Source organism: Delphinus delphis, chromosome 7, assembly GCF_949987515.2.
Source record: "Delphinus delphis chromosome 7, mDelDel1.2, whole genome shotgun sequence".
NCBI lineage: Eukaryota > Metazoa > Chordata > Mammalia > Artiodactyla > Delphinidae > Delphinus > Delphinus delphis.
The window spans coordinates 60,126,500-60,141,934 of NC_082689.1; the positions used below are offsets into that span (position 1 = coordinate 60,126,500).

The 15,435-nt window shown below is 45.4% G+C and overlaps 1 protein-coding gene across 9 annotated transcripts in view; it reads right to left on the reverse strand.

Moving 5' to 3' along the window:
- The window catches only part of ITGA6 (integrin subunit alpha 6), a 342,334-nt gene that overhangs the window by 71,370 nt on the left and 255,529 nt on the right, over window positions 1-15,435 (reverse strand). For 5 of the 9 annotated variants that reach the window (XR_009520151.1, XR_009520150.1, XM_060016579.1 and 2 more), the window contains exon 1: window positions 7,305-7,672. The exons of the other annotated variants lie outside the window; for them this stretch is intronic. Coding sequence is in view for 3 of the 5 variants with exons in the window: in XM_060016579.1 (XP_059872562.1) it covers window positions 7,305-7,486 (182 nt within the window). In the remaining 2 variants the exon portion in view is untranslated. Of the gene's footprint in view, window positions 1-7,304; window positions 7,673-15,435 lie in introns of those variants that run through there. 9 annotated transcript variants of the gene reach the window in all.

Genomic DNA, 15,435 nt, shown 5'->3' on the forward strand with positions numbered 1-15,435 from the left:
ACTGTGGCCTATGAAGGTGTCATTCGGCAAACACACCAACCACGCATCAGGTGAACTGATTTAGAATTGTCTTGCCCTGTTTGTCGAAACGGAAAAGCCAGACAGCAGTGGTTTAGATGGTGATCATTCCTACCCTGTTACTAGGCTAATAAGGGACCAACACTGGTGAAGAGCCAATTGACCTGTCCCAGTTCACAACTAATTAACAATTAGCCTCAATTTAGTTCCAAGAGATCTCTGTATGCAATTCTAAATGCCAGTTTAACAAACAAACATCTGCTAGAACGTGACTTTCACACTTTGTCCGTGCATCTTTCAGCTTTAGGCAGCTTCATCATCAACAAATCAGATCCAGCTTTGCACAAGCTCCCTTCCTACCATACATTAGTGCCAAACAAAGGACTATGAAAAATAAATCGTCATCAGCCCTGCCCTGGGTGGAGTGCACACTACCCAGCCTACCAGGAATAAGGTGGGAGCTGAGATTTTGAAAGTCACAGAGGTCTGAGAAGATCTGGAAACCAGACAGCATGAATCACTCCACCCTGTAACTGCACAATCCACCCTCCGTGGGTAACCTATGCCCGAAGTCCCTGCCGTCCAGAAGCTCATCACCCCCGCACCACTCTGCCCATTCATCTCCTTTGCTTACTGAAATCCTGCTGGTGTTTATCTACCGCGTGGCAGCTACCAAAAGGCCACAAGGCCTTTGTGAGGTGTACTTTCTGAGGTGTACTTTCCAAACATGTAACTGTAGAATGGATGCGAAGGGAGGATGGACACTTGAACATTATCAAAATCAAACCCCAAAGGAGAAAGCACATACTGCACAGGCCAGGAAGCATGGAAGATGTGGACTGAGAACCAACTTGCCCAACATGTCATGGCCACTTCACCTCTCACAGCCTTGGTTACCACATTTATTTAACACACACACAAAGTGCTTATTACTCTGAGTCAGGACTAGTCTAAGGTGCAATTATCCTCCCTTTACAGCTGAGGAAAGAGACCCAGAGAGATGATGTATTGTGATTTATAATAATACATTTGGCTTTCCTTCCACTGTTCCTGCCACAGGGCTCCTAAAACCCTTGGAATTTCCTAAGTGAGGAGAGGGACAAAGATGTCTTTTGTTATGGTAATGAGATGGCAGTGGGACTGCACCTGGGAGGGGGGCTGGTTGCCAGGAGAACCAGGCACTTGATTAGAGGGCTGGAACTTTCAGCACCACCTTCCTGACCTCAGGGGAGGGAAGAAGGGCTGGAGGTTGAGTTCAATCAGCAATGGCTAATCATTTAATCAGCTGTGCCTTATGTATCAAAGCCTCCATAAAAACCCAAAAGGATGGAGTTTGGAGAACTTCGGGGTTGGTGACCACGTGGAGATGTGGGGAGAGGGGCGTGCTAGGAGAGAGCACGGAAACTCTCCTTTCCCCATACCTTGCCCTATGCATCTCTTCCACCTGGCTGTTCTTGAGTTGTATCTTTTTATAATAATCTGGTAATCTAGTAAATAAAATGTTTCTCTGAGTTCTGAGAGCCACTCTAACAAATTAATCAAACCCAAGAAGGGGGTCATGGGAACCTCCAATTTATAGCCAGTCCGTCAGCAGAGGGGACAACGTGGACTTGACATGGGCATCTGAAGTGGGGGAGAGGCAGTCTTGCAGGACTGAACCCTTAATCTGTGGAATCTGATGCTATCTCCAGGTACAGAGTGTCAGAATTGAGTTGACTAGTATCTGAGAATGGCTTGGCGGTGTGTGTGGAAAACCCCTACATGCTGGAATGCCAAGCAGAATCATAGGTATCCTGCACACAGTCACAGCTAGTAAATGGCAGAGCAGGATCTGATCCCATCTAGCTCTAGACTCTAGTTGGGATCTAGACTCTAGCTCTAGAGTCTGCTCTTATCCACTACACTATTTCTGCCTTCTGTGTGAAAAATAAAAGCTCATCTAGCTCAATCTTAGAAAACTTTATGAACAGATGGAAACTAGTACAATAGATCTGAACTGAGTCTAGAATTATATTTTTTATAAAGAGATTCCCCAAATTACCTTGACGGCCAGCCAGATTTGAGAACCTCTAAGGTTCCTCGCAAATATAGTTATTTGATTCTAAACTTTTACCCCAAAACACAAGGGTAAGATGAGCAGTAAAGCTCCCAGGGCCCTTTACTGCAGGGCTCAACCTTGACCACCCTCCCAAAAGGCCATTAGCTCTCAGCTGAGAGTGATCCACCTGGTTCACCATTCTACAGCTCTCACTGGAGAGGGTCAGCAGCTTCCTCACCATTGCACTTAAGAGCTCCATGTATCCAAGATTCCCTTACTAACCATGAATAAGTAAAGCTTTAGCCATCAATTCACAAGTGCCCTCACATTCTTACTTCCATCTGCCCTCCACACCTTGTCAAGTAGCTTCCAGGATCTTACGCTACGGCCATCCTTCTCTATCTAGTCTCGTTTTACCAACCAGCAGATCCTGAGTACGCACTGCAGTGCAGGTCAGCCTGTATTTCTGGGGTTAAGTTCTAAAGTCTGCCTTTAAGGCAAAAGTCAAGTGTAATTAAAAATCACCTATAAAAAAAAAATCCCTTAGCTGGGACCTGGGCCCTTGAAAACTCAAAAACCAAGAATTGAGGTCTTGTGGAGTCTTTGTGTTACCACCATAGCTTCTCTTTCCCTGGGGGAGCAGAGACCAATGCCTACCTACAGTGAGCAGGGAAGGACAGAGGGCTAAATAAAGGGATTTCTCCATCTCTACCCTGGGCTGGAAAAATTGATTTCACAAGTTAAATTGAGTGTATGATATGACTCCATTGTACTTGCAAGGCATATGCTACGTGCCATCAGGCAAAGAAATGAACGTTAAGACCCCTGCCCTCACATAACCTATAATCCAGCTGGGGGAGATTAGATCATCCTCTGAAAATGGCAGATAACCGATATACACAAAACCATCAGAACGTGATACGAAGGGATACGGACATTCAAAGGAAGAAGAAGTGCTGTAGTATGGGGTGGGCTCAAAAGGCTTTCATGGAGAAATTTAAACTGGTTCTTACAACATGACTATGTTCTTCAAGGTGGGCTGACTTGGCACCAACCAGGGTTCCAGGTAAAACTGACCCTGTCACTTAAGCAAAGGATAGTATTTTCTATCATGTCTCCACTTTCTATCTTGAAAGTGCCAAATAATTCACCTGCCACTCCGTCCATAGCAATACGTTAGGTCAAGGTTCTTAGGGGAACCAGGCACCATAGTTCCAGTACTATTTGGTTACAAAGCTTAAATTAAATCTTGATATTATTGTTACGCTAAAATAGAGAATTATACAACTAAGAACACAGTACTTGCTTCTTTACAATAGTGTAACACTTTATTACATGAGCATTTCACATGACTTTCCCGACATATTACACATACCACAAAAATACTTTTCTTTTTTGACCCTAAGTCATTACTTATGGGCTCACACCAACCTGTGTTCAAATTCAACTTGTCCATTTCTGCTTCCTTGCAGAGTCCTAAGATCTCCTCCAAGTCTCCCTGCCCATTTTGTCTCTTTCTCGACTCTGAGGACTCAAGGTGACTGAGACAGTCCCTGGACGATGGCCCTGGGCCGCATGGCACTCTGAATGAATGCAAGGAAGCAAGTACTTAAGTACACATCCTGGACACAGTTCTGATCCTGGGCTGGCTCCAGTCACCCCTCACTGGGCTTTTTCAGAAGGGGAAGGAGTGACAGGCAAAGAAGGACCTGGAAGCTGATCCAAGGCCAGCTGGAATAAGGGTCAATAGGAAGAGAGTCCAGGCACAGATATTTAAATAGACAGCCTGACCCACACGGGGAGCAATTTAATAAATCAACCGCACATAGCACATTTCCAAAATTCAGATGCTGGCCAATTTCTCCAGGTCTGAAGGAGGCTTCTGACTTTTCCTTTTAGAGGTGGAATGAGCGTGAGTCAGAAATACCAAGTTCAAATCCAGATTTTGTTAAGATTCTGCTTAAGCACTCAAGAGACTTTAGACATTTCCTAACTTTCAGCTTCAGTTTCTTCATCTATAAAGGGAGCTAGTTGGACTAGATGATCTCTAGTTCAGTAAACACGATTTTAAGAGCGGAAGCATCGCAAGTCTGAGAAAAACCAAGAGCAAATGTTAGAGTCAGAACAGAAGCGACAGTGGGCCTGGAGAGCCTTAGGAAGACGGCAGTGATCAGAAAGCTCCCCAAAATAAGAAAATGGCAATTGGATTAGACCCAGGATTGCTCCCTGAGGATATCACTTATCTCTTCCTTCCAGATTCTGCCCTGCAGTCATACACAGATCCGTCTCTTCCCAGAAGAGCTAAGAGGGATGATTCACGGGATGGACATACCCACAGATGCCACCCCCTACTTTCTACCTAGGCAGGGTAACTCAACCTTAACTACCTAAGAGAAATGAAAGATTCCAAGGTCCTCAGACCTCAGTAACTCAGCCAACCATCTAAGAACCTTTTGGAGTCTGAAACTTCTTTAATACACAGCCGAGGAAAGTTTTACAAGTCTCTATTTCAATTTTACAGTCCCCAGGGTTTTAGGAACACCCAGCATGTTTTAAGGCTCTCAGATACAATATGATTCTGTTATAAAATGTTAAGTAGAGTTTAAGATGTTATTAAATATTTAAATGGCATCGTAGAAAGTTTAACCCGCAAACATCTATGGCTTGTTCCCATAATTCTGCATTCATCTGCTATGCCCACACATCTTTGGTATTTTACTTCTCCTGCCTCAGTAAAGTCCCCTGTTGAAGAAATTAACTTTTGTTATAAGTCTAAGATGGATTAAAGTCAAATTGCTTTGAAAACGGGTTTCATAAATGTGACTAAGTTTAAATTACCCAACCTACAATAACCTTTGACTTTACTCTTTGGCAGAGTGAGAACCACAGGATGTTTAACACCTGTGGAGTAGCAGGGCACACAGTAGGAATTCAGTTACTGCTTCTAAATGCATCACCATTTAGTCAGCAAATACCCATGCCAGGCAGGAATCAGGCACTTTGCATGTTATCTCTTAATCCTCACAACAACCCTATTAAGCAGTAATATCTCCGTTTTACAGATAAAGACACTAAGGCTCAAAGTAACAGCTGAGAAGGAATTCTGAGCTCAGGTCTCTCTCACCAGTTCCCTGAAATACTCCCACTGAGCTTTTCCATCAAGTACAGAGTTTAGGAAGCTGGCCCAGAAGTTGTGAGGTCTCAGCCTCACCGGCTGTTATTTACACACATCCTTTACTGACAAAGGTTACAACGGATGTGGATATGGCCTGTGTGTGCTGGTTCTCCTGGTGGGGCCAATGCTGCTGGAATACTTTACCAAAAGAAGCGATTGGGGGTGGGGGGAGGGGAGGGGCGTGGGGTTAGCAGCATTTGACAGAAACCACAGCCCCTTAGAGTGTGGTTACTGCCACACTCTGAGCTCGAAGGAAAGATACAGCCCCCTTAGAGTGAGCTGCTCCTCTCCTTCAGTCCCTAAGAAGAGCATTTCTAGAAGGCATCAGACCCCAAACACAGGCTGCTTCTTACTTACTTGCAGCAGCTCTAATAGAGAAGCCCACCAGAGAGAACAAGCTTTAGCAAGCATGCGGCTAACCTTAGTGACAACAGAGATCCTGGCTGAAGTCACGTTTTGCAAATCTCCACCAAGACACTTTCTTGCCCCAGTACTTCCCCTTCACAATCTTTGCTTGAACAAGTATTTCAAGGAAACCACCAGCTTCAGTAGGCATCTGGCGCAGAGAACGCTAGGGAGAATGTATGCCCGCTGCGGGCCCACGATCATTTCTGCACTAACAAGTTCATTCTCCATATGGGTAGATGCACATCTACAAGCTCAAGTATTCAGAGACACTAAGTGTCATCCATTCACTGAGTTACCAGAAACCACCTTCCATTTCAAATTTACAGCATAACCATTATTTCTACTGAGAGAAAGCAGAGTATACGCAGCTGGCCAGGCCTGCAGACCACCCCCAACTAATTTCTTTGCTTCACTAGCAGGTGTTACCAGAAAAATCTGACTTTAAGATTCAGGGACCCGCAACATTCACCAATTCCGAAGTTCTCAATTGCTGAAATCAAGAGGTTTCCTCCAGCCCTAAAATCCCATTCCCCTCTCATAAACACAAAGTCCTCTCTCCTGTAGCTGCACTTTGCTTTCTTCGCTCTGTTGGTCCTGGAAGGACCTCAGTTCAACTAAAGGCCTGTGGGGAGGGGGGACCTTTTGTGAGTTTATTTTTCGGTAGCACAGATCAAGAATGTAGCTCACAGCGATTACGGCGACTAAGCTCCCAAATACCCTCTCCAGCCTAAAGAGTTTGATCATGTGGGAACCAAACACTGTCTCCAAAGAAAAAGAGAGGCTAAGAGTGCCGGTCTCCACTTTCTCCAGGGAAGAGCACTGCTCTGCCATGGTGCGGGGCTGTCACTTCCAAACCTTGTTTGCAAAGCACCAGCCCAGATCGGACATTTTACTTTCACCCCTCGGCAGGGCCTGCCCAGTGCAGGGGCCCAGAGGGTCTCGGGTGGCGCCGGACGCTTTGAGGCTTGGGCGACGGGTCGGCCACACCACTAAGAGGGTCTTGTTTTCTCAGCTGATCTAGCCTGCGAACAGGTGCGTGGTTAGTTCCATCTTTTTGAAAAGGGGAAAGGCATGTAAAAGTCTCTCCTACTGGAGCACCCACCCTTCGGGGAAAGCCTCGCAGGACGTGATGAAAGGTGGCTTTCCAACTTGTGCGGGGCGCGCGAGTCTGCGGGGGGCCGCGGTGCTCCCTGTGAGTTTGGGAAAGGCCTGGATCTCCCTGAACGACCCTCCCAGTCACCTCACCGCAGCGTACAGCGACCCTCCACCCCACGTCACCCCCGCCTAGCTCACACGTGAAGCTCAGCAAAGCATGCCACCTGCCGGGTTCCCAGCAAACGCCCAGAGGGAAAGACAGCCGGAAAACACTTTGTTTAAAAAAAAAAAGTAAACTCTCCCGGGGCCGAGGACAGCCCCGCCTGGCACCAGGGCCGCGGTCCGCAGGGGTCGGCCCCCGGGTTCTCCTCCTTCCGGGGCTGAATGGGGGGGAGGCGCGGCGCCGGGCGGGGCCGGAGGCGAGCGCGCGGGGCGTCGGGCCCCGCTCCCCCTGGGGGCCGGCGGAGTCCCGGGCGAGGCAGGGCCGGCCGGCGGGAACGCGGCGCGCCCTCGCCCCGGTTCGCTCGCGGGCCGGCGCCCCGATGGGGTGGGCAGAATAGGGGAACTCACAGCCGCTTGTCCTCGGGCTGCAGCTGCCAGTGCATGGCCAGCGAGAAGCCGAAGAGGCTCCCGGAGTCCCCGGTTTTCTCGATCACATTGTCCTCGCGGGTGTCCAAGTTGAAGGCGGCGCCGAGCCGCGGCAGGAGCCCCGCCGACAGGTAGAGCAGCCACAGTCGCCCCGCGGCCGCCATGGGCCGGCGCACCGGGAGGGGAGCGGGAAGCTGCGCGGCCGCCCTGCGCTGAGGGCTGGGTTCGAGGCTGCCGCCGCGGCCACCTCGGTCTCCTCTCGCCGCCTCGCCCGGCCCCACCCCCGGGACGAGTCGCGCTCTCCGCCTGGCCGCTCCCCCTCGCGGGCAGCTCCCGACCACTGAATGAGCCCGTTGTTCTCTGGAGACTCGCAGGCGTTTTATCAAGTGACGAGGACGCCGGCCCCGCCCCGGCCCTCCCCACCCCCTGGCCCCTCCTCGCACGCCCGCCGCCGGCACCTTCCCGGCCGGCCCGGCTGCGGTGCGGTGCAGCGCGGCGCGGCCCCTCCCTGCCGCCCCGCACCTGGCCCGGAAGCTGCGGCGGGGAGACCCGGAGGCGAGCTGCGGGCCGGGCAGCCCCAGCTCGGGTGTCCTCCTGGAGAGAAACACTTGAATTGTGGCTGCCATTCGGCGCAGAGCCGGAAAGGCGTTTACTACCTGTTAGTAAAGACAAGTGCTGGTGATGCGCCGGCCCTAATGGCCCGGAGCCCTGGGCGCTCGCCGACCGAGGCCCACGTGCAAATGCAGGCTGCCTTCATTCATTCCACAAGTGTTTATGGAGCGATTAACGCGGGCCAGGTACTTGGGGAATGGAACTCTATAGATTCTCCTCGGCCCTCAAAGACCTAACCGTCGAAAAGGATAACAGCACAAATAGGGCTGTGCAATTGACAACGCGCAGCTATTATCTCATTTCATGCTCCTAACAATCCTATGAGGTGGGTGTTTTCTTTTTGCAGATGAGAAAACTGAAGCTCAGCCTTGCCCCAGAGCAGCCACAGATCTGCGTCCAGGTGGAAAAGAGAGTTTGTGGGAGAAGTCACACTGGTGTAGGCAACTTCACACTTGGTTTCCAGGTGTTCTCAGACTGAGAAGGTCCTCAACAGTGAAGGATGAGTTATTTAAAGTGGCACCCACGAGCTCAGGAGCCCTTCTTTCCTGCCCCCAGATTCCCAGAACTAGTTGGGAGGAGTACTTCCCTGCCAAGAGACCGCTCTGACTTCGGTGTGGGTGGCCTAAAGGCTCCAGCCTCCAGCACAAGGGGTGGGGCCTCCAGTGAGGTGTTGACCCCTGGGGTAACTTTATCCTGCAGGGGTTGTTAACCCGGGGACAGAGAATTCAGGTTACTGTGAATTTGGATGGCAAAAAAAAAAAAAAAATTACATTTTTATTTTCACTAATCCTTTAACTGACATTTAGCATTTCCTTCCATTATGAAGGTAGGCAGCACACCACGGTGGCAGTAAGAACCCATGACTTAGTCTCCAGTAGAACCCATAGGTTTTTTACATCACATCACAGTTGCTGCAAATATCTTAAATTACAGTAGTTATCAGATAGACCCTCAGCTAGATCTTGTTATGTAATATGTCAATTAAAATGTATATAATAGTGCTATAACACAATTTTTTTTAAATATTGTGTTAACTGTATTTCAATAAAATTGGTTTCCTTTGTAATCCCATGTATTTTATTTTATGCATTTAAAAACCTTGTTCTGGGCCTTCCCTGGAGGTTCACTGGTTAAGACTCCGTGCTTCCAATGCAGGGGACTCAGGTTCCATCCCTGGTCGGGGGAACTGGGGGAACTAAGATCCCACATGGCGCATGGCATGGCCAAAAGATTAAAAAAAAAATAATAAAAACCTTGTTCTAAAAAGGGGTCCATGGTCTTCAGCAGTCTGCCAAAAATGCTAGCCCAAAGGCTCCTGGAATGCCTTGGGGAACCTGCCTTGAAATCTGACATAGAAAGAGAAGCAGAGTGCAGTCCCAGGGAAGAGCTGGAGCTCTGAGTGTGCCTGTGGTGATGGGGGGTAGGGGTCATGTGCCATCTCGCCGCAAGGGGTATTTACACCAAGGGAGCAGCCTGTACCACACCGAAAAGCCACCTGAACATCATCAAGAGTCCACAGGTGGTAACAGCTGCCAGGAGGGGGGTACGTCCCACTTCTCTCCCAATCGATACCTCCAGTCAAATATAGTCCAAAGTGGGGTACAGTGAGTTCAAGTTCAGTAGACAATCTTGAAGATCACACTGTTTTAACCAGTACGTGATAACCTTGATAAGGTTGAGAAACCGTTGGAGACTATAATCTAGTAAGCTAAGAAACATCTGCAATATGATTTTTCATGCAAGTTAGCCTTTCTTCTTCATGTTAAACACATATTATTCCAGGGGGTACAGGTCTCAGCTATTATAGTTAGAGCACAACGAACCTCACTGCAGGCTGGTACTCAGCAGGAGCCACTGATGGGGCTGTAATGGTTGCTGAAATACTTCTGAACTAGTAGCCAAAAGCTATGCCCTGAGCTCCCCAGGTTCAACTGGCCACTTTCCTAGGACCCGCCAACTTCCCCACAATTCAGCAGCTCAAAGGTTTGAGCCCTTAAGCCCTGCCTGGCACTACAAGGGCTTCTGATTGGGTGTGCTCATGTCATACCAACTGTTAACTATACCGAATATCACCCCTTGCTTCCAAGAGTAATTCTTGCTTCCTCCCAAAGGTATGTTTAGTCGATGACGTTTGAATAGCCAGAGTTAGCTCCTTGATCCCAAATACAGATTATGCTCAAATTGAAATTTTACATAATGTTAAATTTAAACATAGTGCTTCCGAATTGAGTACTACTTATGTGGGAGAAGGAGGGGATAAAAACAAGGATAAGAGACTTGTTCTGGAGTGTGCCAAGTGCCCATCACAGGGGACCCACACTCCTGCCTTCCACCTATCTCTGGCTACGATGCCAAACATACTTGAAATTGAGTCAAACCCAGGCTCTTAATAATAACCTCTTTGAAGATTGGCAGTGCTTCCTGATTAACTGTAACAATCAAGGTTTGTGAATTAGTTGTCATTTCTGTGGTAAATAGTTAAGGCTGACATAAGAGGTGTCTTAGAAAAAGGAGGTTTAGAGGTCCTTCGGGATTTGCTGAGGACAATGTCAGTTTATAGGGTCAAAGGAATGAAAGAATCAAGACATCTAAAAATTATGAAGTAAAGACCTGAGGAGGGAGGTACATAGTTATAATGAAAAACATTCTGGAACAAAAAGACATTTGTCTGGAACCAAAGTGATAGAGAGATCTTGATGATAAAGGTGTGCTGACCATTAGATGGCATGGGGGCGTGTGTGTATGAAAAAACCAAAGGGCTCTACAAATCCAGTTATGACAAAATTGTGTCATGTTCCCAAAAAGCCTCATTAGAAAACAAACAAAATGGAATACCTAAGAAAATGATACGATCATCACAGAAGAAATTTTACAAACTGAAATTTTTAAGTAAAAAGGCAGTGAAAGCAATGAACAGAAGCATTTGCTCAGTTGACAGCTTTTGAATTCTTGTATTTTATCGATACACTTTTCAAAAGAAATTTTTTTGTTCTATATTCCACTTTTGGTAGAGGAGCTTGTAAATAATTTTAAACTATGGGTCACCCATGCAAAGGTCTGAGGTACTCACGTCATGCCTGATATATTTTCCATTTCCTGGGACCTACTTTAATCATTTTTGCTCTCAGGTTCCCTGTTCTATTGACTTTGTCATCACCAACAGCAGAGGATATCATATTTGCTGCTTTTAGGCAACGTAGAAACTATTAAAACATCTCTTTATTCTTCTGTGGTCGCATTACATCGCCATATCAACAGTTTCACGTGTTCCCTGTGGCCCTTTGATGAAGGCCATTTGTCAGAGTGGTTAGCACATGGTCCGTGGAACCCAAGTCACTTCAAATCCCATCTCTGCTCCACACTGGCCAGGTGACCTTAAACAAGTCATTGAATCTGTCTCCACCTCAGTTTCCCCAGCTATGAAGTAGGGATAATAGCATCCACCCTCAAAGAGTCGCCTTGCCTTGAGGATGAATAAAGTTAGCATGAGCTGAAGCACTTAGAATGTTGTGTCAGAACTTCCGCCCGTGCGTACAGGCTTTCACAATTTGGCTTTTACAAGTTATGCACTGACCCATGGTATACCTACGGTTTTATAAACTAGGTGTATATAGCAAACTGTTCCAAACTGGGATTCAGACTGTTCAGTGGCAGATTTTTTTGTGTTTCAGAAAAAGAAATAGAGTTTTCTCCAATTGCTTTTTTTGTCTCTATATACGTGTTCAGGGGTTTTCCTTCCACACTGAGCCTTAATGCTTTTTGTTTGGATATTTTATTTGCTGTAAGTCACAGCACATTTTCTAGGGGCAAATCTGCCTTTGGTTTGGACCAGGATAATCCAGATTGCCAGCTCTACCTTATTTTAACACTCAGATCTATTTTATTTATTTATTTTTCCAGTTTTATTAAGATATAATTGATATAGAACGTTGTATAAGTTTAAGCTATACAATATAATGATTTGATATATGTATATATTATGAAATGATCACCACAATAAGTTTAGTTAACATCCATCACCTCACAGAGTTAGTTTTTTTCCTTGTGGTGAGAACTTTTAAGATTTATTATCTTAGCAACTTTCAAATACACAATACAGTGTTGTTAACTATAGTCACCATGCTGTGCATTACAACCTCACAACGTATTTATCTTATTAACTGGAAATTTGTTTCTTTTGACCACCTTCACCCATTTCCCCCACCACCCGCCTCTGGTAATCGCCCATCTGTTCTTTGTTTCTATGAGTTGTTTTTTGTTTTTTTTTTTTCAGATTCCACATATAAGTGAGATCATACAATATTTGTCTTTCTCTGACTAATTTCACTTAGCATAATGCCCTCAAGGTCCATCCATGTTGTTACAAACAGCAGGATTTCTTTCTTTTTTATGACTGAATAATATTCCATTGTGTAATATATATGTGAAAATGTGATATATATATTTTTTCTTTACCCATTTTTTTTATCCATTCATCCATCAATAGACCCTTAGGTTGTTCACCAGCTCTTTTGTTTAAAAAAAGATGCTTTTTTTAAAATTTATTTTATTTTTGGCTGCGTTGGGTCTTCGTTGCTGCACGCAGGCTTTTCTCTGGTTGCGGTGAGTGGGGGCTACTCTTTGTTGCAGTGTTCAGGCTTCTCATTGCGGTGGCTTCTCTTGTTGCGGAGCACGGGCTCTAGGCACACGGGCTTCAGTAGTTGTGGCATGGGGTCTCAGTCGTTGTGGCTTGTGGGCTCTAGAGCACAGGCTCAGTAGCTCAGTAGTTGTGGTGCATGGGATTAGTTGCTCCACGGCATGTGGCATCTTCCCGGAACAGGGCTTGAACCCATGTCCGCTGCCTTGGCAAGCGGATTCTTAACCACTGCACCACCAGGGAAGCCCCACCAGATCTATTTTAAAGTAAATTTAAGTTGAATGTTTTTAATTTGCTTGTTATGAGTGCATTAAATGTTGTACAGTATTTCATGTTGCCATTTTAGGTGGGATTCTTTTTTTCAAATTTGTTTTGAGGGAAATTTTCTAAGCCAAGAAGGCACATTTTGCCAGCCAGCCAGAAATAAACTCAAACTTTAAATGAATCAAGTTAAGTCTAAAACTGAGCTCCCAAGGCTGAGGTGAAACCCCCACTGGAAAATTTGGTTTTCCATCCCCACCATCATCAGAAACAAACATGAATCTCTGTGTATCTCATGCCGCACAAATGCAGTCTTGACAGGCCAAACTTGGAGGAGACGTTTTTAAAATTTTTTCTTGCTTTCTATAAAAATATCTTAACTGGAAAAAAAGACAAGCTGATTCTGAGTTAGGACTTAACCCAGTGATCTCTGGAGTGTATCAATTCAGGTCAAAGCAAGCACTCAGGGAAGGCAGCTTAGCCTCACCCACTTCCCAGCTGACAGCCTGGAGCAAGTTCCTCTACTTCTCCAGGACTCAGTTTTCTAGTCTGTAAAATGGCCAGAAATCTTACTTCACCAGGTTGTTGTAAGGATTAAATGAGATTATATATGTGAGATACAGAGCACAGTGTCTGCTATTAAATATGTGCTGAATAAAATAGTAGCTGTGAAAATGAAGGAGAAGCAAATATGCTAGAATATAAAACAAAGGAGGGCTTCAGATCAGGGACACATAGGGAGAGGAAGCATGTGAATGAGGTCCCCTGCGCCCCACATTCACCTGATGTAAGTGGTTAGGGTAAACCATTCCTTCCCATCATAGTTTGGCAAATAATCTCTGTCATATCATAACTTCTCAGTGCTTGAGGTTTGGATGGAAGCAAGTTTGTGCTTCACCCTGGCTCTGGACCACTTCTATCTCCTGCCAGTCTTTGCAGAAGCAACAATGGGTTCCAAACTCAGTATCATAAGTTTGGAAGAGAAAAAGTTCAGAGGACTCGCCAGCCAGGAGGCCTGGTAGGAGAAAGAGATGAAAAGTGGACATATGTACCCAAACATATCCTTATCTTCCTCTTTCCACGATCTGATCAGCCAGGGGAAAAGTAAGTGCTAAAGATTATCAAAAATCATGGCCAACTTAAAAATCATTGTTATTTTGTTTGAAGATTTATCTTAATTGAATACATCTTGCTGCTAATATTAAAGCAGCTTCTACTACTTAAAATGAATCATCGGTAATTAGGAGAAAATGACACTTCACAGGGAAATCAGATCCTGAACTTCAAAATTTCCTCAAAATTTTTGAACCTGGAAAGCCACTTGCACACAAATAATTAAGTATTCAGTATAGTTAACAAGGTGATTCTCCTGTCACATTAACAACACGTTTGAAGGCAATGTAATACATTCTGCCCTGTGAACACACCACTATAAAGAACAAAAAGCAAAGAAAGGAGAAAAAGAATGCAGAAATTTGGACCACCTAACAGCCGAGAATGTTCCTGTAACAAAGGCTTTGCTGTCCCAGATCACGTGATCAAAGTGAGGGGCTGAATGGTTCTGCATTGTACAAGGTGTTTCTGGACGCTCCCTGGTGAAAGGATACTTACACCACATTTCATTTTCAAAAACCTTTCAGTGCATCTCCACAAGGCAAAAGGTATTGTCCTATTTTATGTCTGGAGACATCGAAGCGGGACTTTTCGTAAGAGAGAATGTCAGGGTCTCCGACCAAATTAAGACTCAGGATATCCTGACTTCTGATTTCATAACCAACACCACACGTTCATAACCAACCTTTTTCAGCCTTGGCTGACAAATAGTCCAGCGAGACCAAATTTCCTGACTCCCAAACAAGGAATTGTAGCAGCTCACAAAATGTCATCTTGATCAAAGCTGTTCTCTGGCAGGAAAGAAAGCCAGCAGTCACGTTTTATCAGTTAGGCTGGGGTGTCCATACATGAACACGTGCTGCTTGTTCTTGCTGCTCACAGGAGGACGGAAAGCGTAGAAAGGCTAACCAGGGTGGTTTGTGCCCTACCACGTCCAATGAACCAGGGTGAATTTTTTCAGCCTTGGACCCTACTAGGAAATAGAGGCTCCACCCCATTGCTCCAGAAGTTTACTTTCCCCGGTAGCCAACTCATCCCCGGTTGCTGTTGGTTACAGACATCGCTGGGTAAATGCTGTACTGGTTGAAAAGGAGGTAAGAGAGTATGGGAGACAGTCAGCTCTTTGATTTTGAAGGGCTATTAGAATTTCCTAATTTACTCTCTGTAAATAACCAAGATACGTACATCTATTTCTCTGAGACTTTCTTTATGCGTTGACTGCAGTCATCTAGCAATGTCTTTAGGGGTTATAAACAGTTTTTAATCTGTATTTTTTAAATAATTCAAATGCAGGAAAAATAGTTTGAGAGTTATGTGTATTTTTAAAACATATTCCAAAGTTGAAATATTTTCAAATGTTAATTATATATTAAATGTTTTATATATATACATACATATATATATATGTGTGTGTGTGTGTGTATATATATATATATATATATATATATTCCAGCCATCAGCCACTTAGAATAAATATTCAAAGAAGAGAGA